Genomic DNA, 11,418 nt, shown 5'->3' on the forward strand with positions numbered 1-11,418 from the left:
ATTTCCTGTTCAACTAGAGTTTCCTCACGTTTAACAGAATATGTTCATGCACATTGAAGCCAAATAATGCAGAGCAAAGTTATGGACAAGCATTAAAACCAAAAAGCACAAAGGACAAAAATCTTAACCTGGGAAATGTATTTTTTCCACAGTGGTTCATCTTCACTAATATCAAATTCATTCCATCCATGGAATGCCCGTCTATGACAAACTTCACAGTTTTTTAAGCCATTCTGAAGATTAGCCTAAATAAAATACACAAAGAACACCACAGTCAGCAATTGCACTGATAAATTACAGAGCCTGAGATTATACAAATTCAGCCAGCACCAGAAAGACAAGCTTCATACCCATGTTGGTGTGGCAATAAAAGCTAACCAATCAATATTTTCAAACTCAGTTTGCCAGTACTTAAGAGATTCAACAAAAATTCACAGCAGAACTACAGTAGCGGGTGTTGTTTCACATCTCTGAATGATTACTGATCTTCCCTGCAGGAAAAACTCTTCAGGAAGCCAAAGTGGGCACAGGTCAGGCTTGTGAGCATTCTGGCAGGAGCTACTTGGCCAAATGACAGCAACAGCTTCAAAGCCTTGAGCTGCCAGGGAGCAGCATTTATCATGGGGTACTCCTCAAGCAGTCAACCATGCAGAAAATGAAAAAAAAAGACCATTTATCATGAAAAGTAATCCCGACAATGGTTCATAAATCTGTCACTGGTAAGCTTTCTCAATCCTGTTCCTCCGCTTCAAATGGAAAATAAATAAAATGCATTAAGGATTCCTTAGAGAAATGGAAGCAATAGCTATGAAAAACAGGACAGAATTTTACAGGAAGATTGACTCCAGGATTTTTATTAACAAAAAGCAATCTTCAAAGCACACAGAAAGCCAAAAATATTCAAGTTGAATCTTATCCCCCCTCCAAATACCCAATTTTTGGAAAATGTTAGAGATCAGAGCATGTCAAGTAACAATTTAAAAATGACCATGCTCTTACAAGTAGACAATAGCTAGTATCAAACTGCATGATAATGCATAAACTCTCAATGACAAGATCTATCTTTAAGAAATATCAAACTTGCTGTTTGACAACATCAAGGCGTTCTTAAGAGATACAAAATCACTTACTTGCAGAATGCTTGCTACTTCATCAACTGGCAATTCACTTGCTTTTTTTGAAGACAGTACAGGAATCATTGTCTCATTGTCACCATCAGGGATTTTTTGAAGACGTGCAACCTAAGAACGAAAACCAAAGTCTGAAGGAAAGGGGAGCACTACCATTTCATTTCAAACAACATATACCAGAGCAATGGAGTACTAGTGCCAGTGAAAGGTCGGTTTGATAACTTGCACTTCATAAAAAACCAAAATCTATAATTCAGGTTATTTTCAGTATTGCAGTACGACCTGCAATAATAAAAGAAAACACGGTATGTGCAACTGAGAAGACTAATTTCTGTAATGATGTGTTCAGTGATGACAAAGATCTTAACAATTAACTAAATTCTTAATCCTGTAGCTCATTATCATCACTACCCGGTCAGAAAGTAATCACTCCAGATAAATTTCTCTCCCTGCCCCTACTTTCTACTCATTAATGAAGGTGGTGTAGGCAGGCCTACTGACATTTTTTTTGTAGACAGTGAAATGAGAAACCACATGAGAAAATCTCCAAGAAGAGCATGGATGCAAGTGAAATCATAAAACTTGGCTATGGTGCATAAGCTTCAAGTCAGCACTATATAAATTAGTGTTTTCCTGTAATTTTAGGAAGATAAAATTTTTTGAACTGCAGAACAGTGCAGCAGCAACATTGATCACACAGCTCAGGACAGCTTTGATATTTAATGAAGCTTTAGAGTTCCCGAACTCTTGCTCATTAAATGAGAAGCTGGAACAATACTCTTCCTGGCCCCTCGCTATCTTACTGCACCCACAATTAACATCTTGTCCATCGCGTGGCACACATGTCCTCCTCCATTAACTGGAGGACACCTAACATGAAAACGCACACAGCACAGGAATGGTTTTCCCATTACACTTGCACAGAAATTGAATAGGTGCTTTTATGCTTTAAAAAAATAATTATTATCTTGTATAATATCCCCTATGAATGATGTAGCTTAGATTATAACATAAAGTACTTCAAGTTGACAGTAAAAGTTTCCAGCATTTATATGCCCTAAAAAAAGGCATGACAATCTTCATTTTCTATACTGCATGCTGTTTCTATTCAAATGCAAGAGCTGAGATTAATTCAATTCAATATTTATTCTTCTAGCCGCTCACCTAGTTAGAGTCCACAAAGACCTCATCTCAGGGGCCCATCTTTGGATTTTAACCTTACTTCTGTTTCAGTTCTCTTGGACCCCACTTCTCTAAACCAAACCCTCATCCAGAATTCTGCCACAATCGTCCCTTTGACAAAACACCTGACAGAATTACTAGCTCATGTTCTTTTCTTTAAAGTATTTTCCCATCCTAAGTGCTACTTTTGATTTTTATTAAAAATAAATACCACACTCACGCTGTTAGCTACCAATCACTGGTTTCAGGCTGCAAACCATTAAGCCTAAGTGCTGTTTCAAAACGAGTCTGTAACCATTAATGACCCTGACCAAGACGACTCCACATTCTCAAGAAAACTGCTGAGCAACCATACTTTCCCAGCAAGAGTAGGCAGAAATGACCTGACAGCCATTACAAGTTTTAGTTTTGAGAAGAATCTTTTTCCAACTGACATGGCTGCTAAACACAAAGAACTACTCCAAAAAAAAAAAAACCATAACAGATCATTGTCCTAACATTATCAATTAGGATTTCGGAAACTCTGATAGCATGCTTTTTGAGGATATCCTTAGAAAATAAATATCCTTAAACAAAAATGTTAAAATACTCTCAGAGATCAGGCTTTTCCAAATAAATTCTCATAAGTGCAGAAGAACTGTGCTACAACAAAGCCTATTTTGACAAGCTCTTTGTGAGAGACTCAAAAAGCCATTGACTTTGAATGCATTTCATTCATATTATCTCCCACTTCTACAAAGAACACTGTACCATACGCAGTGAAAAAAACCTACAGAGAATATCTGGCATAGGATTAGAAAAATAAAGGCTCAGAAGGTCTTTTTGTAGCCAGCTCCTTTCTCTAGCACCCTGTAAAACAATTCTGGATGGACCCTCATCTAATTTCTCAAAAACCTCTACAATCTGTGTAGATTAAACTACACTTGTAGTTCATAAAAGAACAATTTCAAATATCTAACATTTTGCTACCAATTAAATCCAGTTGCTTAGCCAATGCGAAACTGATCATTCTTCCCTTCACCACTACCTTCCAGAATATAAAGTGGGTTACGCCAACAGATTTAGGCCCCAAAAAAGTAGTTGGAAGAAGTGCTTACTACCTGCTGGAACACAGTAATTTCATTCAAGCAAACAATTTTGCCTTTAGTATGCCTTACTTCCACAAAGCAAGAGGACAATTACTTCTTTGATCTGTCACTAAGTTCTCTGCAGTCCTCTGCACTGCTGCCCCTATCTGCACGCTGGAGACCAGGGCTTCTGCAAGCCCTAGTAGCACATCCAACAAGAGCTAGCCCCAAAACCGCCGCGTTTTGTATTAAAGGCCTCGACCCACATACAGCAAGATGTTTGCCCATCCTGTGTCCTGTGCTACAATTAATTTTCAAGCATCTATCAGTTGATACCTTAAACTGCTTCAGAACTTCACTGCACGTGAAGTTTTTATATGGATAACTGGTCTGTGCTGCAGGCAGGCAGCAGCGACCTGACCACAGAAGCTCCAGGAGCTAGGAGCACAGCTTCCCACTGCCCACCTGCAACTCCCTCCACAGCAGGGAACAACACAGCAGGGTAGTAACTAACATAAATAAACAGCTGCCTTGAAAGGACTTGTCTTGGACCTCATGTAGGGTACACGCCACCATTTCTAGGCCAAGAAATATGCAATCAATCATGACAATGAACAGTGACCAAAGCACCTTTATAAAAATTAATACAAATTCGTCTAGCAGGCTTACACTACCAGAAATTCAGAGTTCCCTTCTGTTTCCTCTGAAGAAAAATCTAGGTGACTCCTTTTCAGTAATGTTACTGTTTCCTCACCTCATAGGCTACCAGAGCTTGTCGACCTGTATGCACAACCTACCTCTGCCATCCCACTTCTTGGCTTTGTAGGGAGAGTCCATTAGCAACCAGCAGGGCTCACTGACATTGACATATTCGTACAATTATATTTAAGGGTAAAATTTTAGCTTGACTTGCTCAGACAATGCAGATGGCAGGACTTAACTGTCTCAAAACGGGCAGGTTAGAGACACTGGCAATGGGAGGCACATCAGTATGGTGACCGAGCTGTGTATTGCCATTTCTACATTTTGCCAAGTGTAACTTAGAAAATGTGATCCCACATAACATCAAGCATCTTAGGGGGCCAGTTAGCTCAGTCGGTTAGAGCGTGGTGCTGCTAATACCAAGGTCGCGGGTTCGATTCCCGTTTGGTCTCCACATGTTGCCTGATCTAGTTGAGAGGTGTCCCTGCCCATGACAGGGAGGTTGGATTAAATGATCTCTAAGGTCCCTTCCAGCCTAGGCCATTCTATGATTCTATGATCTTCAGATACACACATCTGACATTAAGCATTACACCCTTCCTATGTGGATTACCTAAAAGAACCTGGTCAGAGAATCCTATACTGTCACAAATCATCATGGCTAGGCTTCGCAAAGATATGGGAAGGGCTCTACCCACACTTGCTACAAGCACGCTGATGGCTAAAAAGGCCGATGCGGGATAGACAAGTCCGGTTGCAAAGGGCAGAGCGGAAAGTCTCCTTAGGCAGTATTGGCAAGGCACGGTTCTTTCTGTGTTGTCTTTTCTCCTTGAGACTAATTCTACGTGCGTCCTCAAAGGAGGCAGCAGCGTTATGGTTGGTGTGTCTCCACGTCTTCTGACTGGAGGCCGGAGTGGGCCACTGATACCTGCATGGGAAATAACCCTGCTTTCTTAGAGCAACAAGCAAAGTGCCAACACAAACATCCCCAATGAATTTGCAAAAAGTATTCTGCTTGCCACTGCAAAGGGCTTGCCCCCAAAAAGCTGAAGTTTGCAGGCTATTGAGCCTCTTGTGCTCTGTGAGGTACTGTTTGATCAGGATAAGAAATACTTTTTGAAAGCTTTGAAGTTACTGTCTACCCTCTTCATTTGAATGGACTCCTTTCGAAAAGTGTGACGATTTTTCACTTCTGGGGAAACAGCTGCAGTAGCCTTGTATTCTAACATTCAAAGAAATTTGTTCCTATTCAACAGTATTTTACTTAAAACATTTTACCAGGACTCCCCACATCAAAGGAAGTGCACACAGAAAACTCCAGTCCCTAAAAAAGCCAGAAGGAAAGAGAAACATTCATTTGCATTAACGAGTTCTCCTTTGCAGAGGTATGTCTACCCTGGGAGGTCACATAGTTTCAGCCCCTCGCTATTGTGTTATTTCGCCAGACACTGCAGAAAAAAGGTGATATTCAACCTGGCACACAGGCCACCCATGAAACAAAGAAACAAATATCCAAATTATGAAAATAACCTGCTAAACCGCCCTGTAAGCCTCAAAAACATCCACCTTGTTTTCAAAGCCTATTTCAGCAGTGCAGAAGGTAGGACTTTCACTATGGCCAACCATCAGCCATAATGCAGAACTGAACTGCTCGGTAGACAAGACGACAGATTCCTGTTTCTTAGTTGGTCAGAAATGTGGAATACTGGCCCCAACCATCTTAAATCTCAGGGTCTACCCAATCTTAAAAGTTGTCAAATATTTAGAAAGGGACATATCCCTAATCCCATCTACTTCAGGCAGTGTAATAAAGACTAAGACACTCCATTCAACATCCAGCATATATTAACTCTACAGTAGTCTGTAATGCTTGAGAACTATTTCCAAGTCCTAAAAATACTTATGTGCTAAAAATATCTTCTAAGAAACCACTTCTGAGAAACACGTCTCCATAACCTGAAATATATCTTACTCTTTCAGGATGCTTCACCATGTCTTCTCCAATTTGAAAAACAGAAAGCAAAGTAGGACACCTAGTTCAGCTGAGGCTACCGGCATGACGGGGAAGTTGAGCAATTTTCTCTAACAGTAGCATATTCCATGTGGTTTTCTTGCAAGCCTTGTGAATGACAACTGCCCTCTCCAGCTAGACAAAATACTTCACAAAAATAATGATACCCTAACCTGACTGCAGAGCTGTAGACCGTAGGAGTAATAGCAATAAATATTCAGATGAAACCTTCCCCACCACCTATCTCCCTTCAGCTCACTTAAGTAGAATACAGTCAAAACTTAAGAAGACTACCAAACATTCAAACTTAGTATTCAATCATTGCAAATGATTTAGAGCACGTCTGTATACTCCAGAGGATATTCAATGCTGAATTTAAAGCCTGGTTGTTGAAATCCTTGGGGTGGCAGAGTTACCATGAATGCACTGACAAACACATCAGACCAATCTGTATTTGGTTGGCCAAAACATTCAGCTTTAATTCTTCCTGTTCAAGAAAACTCCCTGAATATCGGAAAAATCTGCTTGTACATTTCATACACTTGTCATCACTTATTAAATCCAAAGAACAAATAGATACAGAATCCTAAGGCCAAGCTAAAGCGATCAACTCACTTGGTGAAAGTGGTGAAAGCAAAGTTTGTGCACGATGGCAGTGGGGCAGTTTAGAAAGTCACCACCCAAAGAAGAGAGCACCAAAGGCTATACCTTGACTTCAGAGAGCAAACGTTTATGCTTAAATCTCAGTTCACATGAAGCCTTTTGGAAGTTGAAGGCCAAAAGACCTTGGGTCTAAAGATCAGTGGCTTATCTTGCCAGAGTTGCTAACTTTCTAGACAAGAATATTAAGACTTACAAACAAGATCATATGGAGCCTCTCCAACAGTCTGCTTCTGGCCTGTACACTTTGACGTGCTGAGCTTCTCAAAATGAAGGGTGGCATTTGAACAGCAAACACTAATGAAGAACTTCAGCACCCCATGATACGCAACCAATGTATCCACGACATCTGCAAACTTCAGTTGCCATTTAATTGTATTAAGTAAAAACACCAACAGAAATATTTGATCAATATTTCTTTGTTTAAAATAAGAAATGAAGCTCCAAGACACAATCGTTGATTATATCCTTGACAGTTACAGTTACTTCATAATGTGACAAAATGAAATTCTAATTAAAAAAACCCTAAACTTACTGTTTACAACCGTTCTCAGGACCAAGTCAGTGTCAGTGCCAATTTACACATAAATGTAACTCACCGCATAATTATTCTACTTATGGTAATGAGCTTTCTTATAATTAGTATCAAGAAAGCAGCAACCTTGTATTCATCAAGCTTTTTTTTATTTGTGAATTACATATGCATAAAAAAGCATCACGGAAAACTTACAACTTAAAAACATTTTAAAAGCATTTGTAGAAGATTCTGTAGGCTGCATCTACCAACCCGTTATTGATTTTATCCCGTCTAATTGTTTAGAGTACAATGTTTACAAAACAAATAACTAGAAACAGATGTTGGTCTCAAAATTATACCTTGATTATTGAATTTAATTTTCCTTCACTTGCTTGCATTGTACTTTATCATTCCTTCTTGCTTCTACAAACAACACTGCAAATGCCAATTTTATCACTTAGTGTAAATTAGGTATCACCTGAACTCTTTCCACCAACTCATAAGCGGGTCTCATAACTAAAACCTGCTTAATAATTCTTACGCTCTTGCAAAATTCCACTGTGATCAAAGCCCATTCATCCACCTCCAATCTGTTTGTTTAGCAATTAAGCCCATTTTTTTCAGCACATAAGAAAAACACCCATGAAACTCATCAGGAAATTCAATTGCACTTCAAGCACATGATAAACAAAAATGATTCATTTGTCATCTCAGGATTACATGAGGAACTAAAGCACCTTTTGCAAAGAGAAAAAATAAACAAATTATTGACTTGCGTCTCACTATTCATCCAATTATCAAAATAATCCTGAAATTACTACTGACAGACCATAAGCTGAAGTTAACAGTTGTCTCTGAAGATTAGCCGCAAATAACTAGGACTCAAAAACAATGGAGATTAAGGAGGATTTCGGAAGCACGGCATGGTGGTTTTAGTATTTACAGTAAGTCTGGTCTGATTTTGCACCAACCTTTTACATATTTTGGGGAATAATTGTGGGAAAATGTTGCTCTGACCTCTTCCATTAGGCACTTGCTGGCCTGAAAATGGATGGTACAGAAGGGCTCTGAAACAAAACAGAACTCCTACTTAGCACAGTCCAGCCTCAAAGCAGAAAAGCTCAAACTTGATGTAACCTAAACTGTATTCTTCATTTTTCTACTAAAAGACTGTCTCCTACAAGACAATCCTCAGCAGAACAAAGAACCTGTCACAGTCCAAAAGACAATGGTGAAACAGAAGAAAAAACCTCAGATTAAAATTATAGAAAATTACTTTAAAAGGCCCAAAGGCATCAATGGAGAGCTCCAAAAACTACAAAACCTGGTTTGCACTCAGTTATGTTTTGTCTCCACAAGTTCTCTTGAGTGCCTACACTAAAGAAAAAGCTCTGCTTGTGGCAAGAAGTCACAAAACTCTGTCTTTCCAAACAGAAACACAAACATCATTCCTGCAAGTCACGGCTTTATTGAGCTAAGCAGAATTCTCCCTATGATGGGAAATTTCCTCTTCCCCATGACTGTGAGATACATGAATTTTTGCAGAAGTTTAGTCATCCAGCAACAAGACACAGGAACCACAAAGTCCAGGGACAAAACATTAACTAGTTTAGAGTAAACATACAGTACTGCTTATGAATACTGAATTAACACAGGAAAACATCAGTTTTCCAAACCATCTTATTGCTTCCCAATCTTGCATATTCATTCAAATACAGAAGAAAAAAAACCACATTGCCATTTCTTGCTCAATATCCAAACCAGAGAGACCTTCAAATGCAAACTTGCAAAATAAAAACACCACAAGCTTAGATATGTTAGCTGCAGTCTTTATTCAACAAGATTACAAAGATTCTTAGGCTGTCTCCTGGAGAAAATATATTAAGGATCTTCTCAAGAGTGCTGAGAAGTGCCAGTATGAAAGCTGTTAGTACCTAGCTGTCTCAAAACATCAAAATGGGTAGAAAAGCAGCTCAGAAATACCAAGCACACCAAAATGGGTGGAATACAGTTGTAAATACATGTGCCTGTCTGCAGGATGAATTGTGAGATGGAGAGGTGGCAGAGTGGAGAGGAAGTAATCAAAATGTTAAGAGAAGCAACTCAGTCTTTTTATTTGATTGAGGCTTAGCTTTCCTCCCACCTTCAGCAGCCTACTCCATTTTGAAAGCCCTCAATAAACCACAGCATTTATTTCTGCCTTTGAAATATGCATCTGACCATCTTTTGCATTATTCTTCCCCTGAAGTTTTTAGTGTTACTTCTATCACACAAACACTAAAAATTTTTAAATGTAATTTATTTATGCTGTAAGAAACTTAAGAAATACCATCTCTGTGCTACCAGCATTCTGAAGAATTAAAATTGGCCACACCGTCATACGCAACTCGATTATAAACTACATCCATGATACAGTATTTCTTTGTTAGCAGAACTAAAAGGGATTAAAAGTCTTCCTATCATTTTGGTTTTAGCACACAAATGTCAGAGATATTTCTTTTTTCCCCAACCCTCTTTCTATCCAGTGGTGTCACTATATTTGCCTCGTGTCCCCTAGGCCCAGTATGGCCCATTCAAAAACCTTTTACCTGCAACACAGCGACTGAAATGCAAAGGCAATGAACGACACTACATCTGTCGGCTAGCCAGCCTCTCAAAACTGAGATCGATCTTCTAGAAACTCTGCCCCACACTCCAAAATTCCTTCTGCCTAACAAGTTCCAAGCTCTTTATTACAAATATTCAGCTGGAAGACACAATAAAAAGAATCAAGAAAATTCTAATATTATTTTAAAGTTAGAAAAGAGTTCTGAAATGCCAGGTTATAACAACCTACACAGTTCTCAACATCAGTTTGACTTGACAATTACTACAACTTCCCAGTACTGGAAGACAAGTGTATTTCAAAACAGAAGAATATTCAACTGTAGAAAGTAATTGAGTTTGTCCCACAACTCAATCCAATTCTTTGCTCAAGTGAAACTATAAAAAAGCAACTCTCTGCTCAGAATAGGGTGGGAGAAGCTCCTATGTGTCATGTAACACTCTACAGCAAAGAAAATCCTGTAGTCAGCTAAAAAAAAAAATCCAGTATCTTTAAAGAATACTAATGATATAAGGGAGATGGGAGGGAATCAACAGTTCCTTACATATTAATAACAGTTCCTTACATAATAATAAAAATAACACATTTCAGAGAGTTTCAGCACCTAGAGCCAAACAGAAAGAAAGAAAAAAAAGATCAATGAAGCTCAGTCACTATCACCAACAGAAAGGGGCTTTCAAAGATTCCCAGAGGATAAACTCAAAACTAACATGGAGAAACTGACACTGCCTGGATCAGGCAATTTCCAAACTAGACAAGAAGGAGAAAGCAAAACAGAGCAAATTCTGTCAGTACACAGAGTTTACGACTTCCTACCAGACCTTTCAAGGGACAGAAATCAAAACTTCCACACCAAGAGAGTATCAAGCAATTGTTAAGAATACAAAACATGCACAAAAATATTTGAACACAAGATGCATCTAATGCTTATGAATTCCACCCTTAAATTTTAACAAAATCATATAATCTAAGCAAACACCAAGCAACTAATGCTCAGAAGCCCTATATAAATAAGAGATTTCTATCCCAAAGACAGAAAGCTAAAACATGTAATAGATATTTTGAGCATCTGTCAACAGAGAATAAAATCTGTGCGATTAATTCAACAAGCAACAGTACAAGTAAAGAAAAAAGATGTCCTACAATTCTTAAACTACAACAAGCAAGACCAAAATTCCTACCACGAGGTTAACACATGAGAGCAACCCTCTAAACCCCTGGAACAGTAAAGCATACACACGCACCAGTAGGAGTTGTCACCAAATTGCATGCAAAATTCCTCTTAGCTCCAATGAAGTCAGTGACTCTGATGAGACTTTTACCTTCATTTTCCATCGAAATTGTACGTGAGTCGATAGTTATAAAAGTCCTTAGCAACAGCAACGCTGGAGCAGGAGCTGAAAGGTGAAGAGAGAGATGCCCCAAGATCCCAGGCAATCACACTGCTCCCTTCGCCCCCACCTGCAGCGACATCTGCAAGAGAAACCAGCGCTAGAAGAGGGAGGGGCGGGGGGGAAAAAGAGTAAGAAACCCAGCAGCCGAAC

The 11,418-nt window shown here is 39.1% G+C and overlaps 1 protein-coding gene and 1 non-coding gene across 2 annotated transcripts in view; one reads left to right on the top strand and one right to left on the bottom strand.

The window, feature by feature from the left end:
• The window catches only part of ATP2C1 (ATPase, Ca++ transporting, type 2C, member 1), a 32,466-nt gene extending 21,118 nt beyond the window's left edge, over positions 1–11,348 (bottom strand). The window contains exons 1-3 of the mRNA XM_009866365.1: positions 11,197–11,348; positions 1,131–1,241; positions 129–245 (exon numbers count right to left, since the gene is read on the bottom strand). Of these exons, the coding sequence (XP_009864667.1) occupies positions 129–245; positions 1,131–1,241; positions 11,197–11,202 (234 nt within the window). The 5' untranslated portion in view covers positions 11,203–11,348. The remainder of the gene's footprint in view (positions 1–128; positions 246–1,130; positions 1,242–11,196) is intronic.
• Positions 4,460–4,532, top strand: TRNAS-GCU. Its single transcript has one exon. It is a non-coding gene; the product is annotated as a tRNA-Ser (tRNA).
• Positions 11,349–11,418: the final 70 nt, after the last annotated feature.

The sequence above is a fragment of the Apaloderma vittatum genome, unplaced genomic scaffold (genome assembly GCF_000703405.1).
Source record: "Apaloderma vittatum isolate BGI_N311 unplaced genomic scaffold, ASM70340v1 scaffold26423, whole genome shotgun sequence".
NCBI lineage: Eukaryota > Metazoa > Chordata > Aves > Trogoniformes > Trogonidae > Apaloderma > Apaloderma vittatum.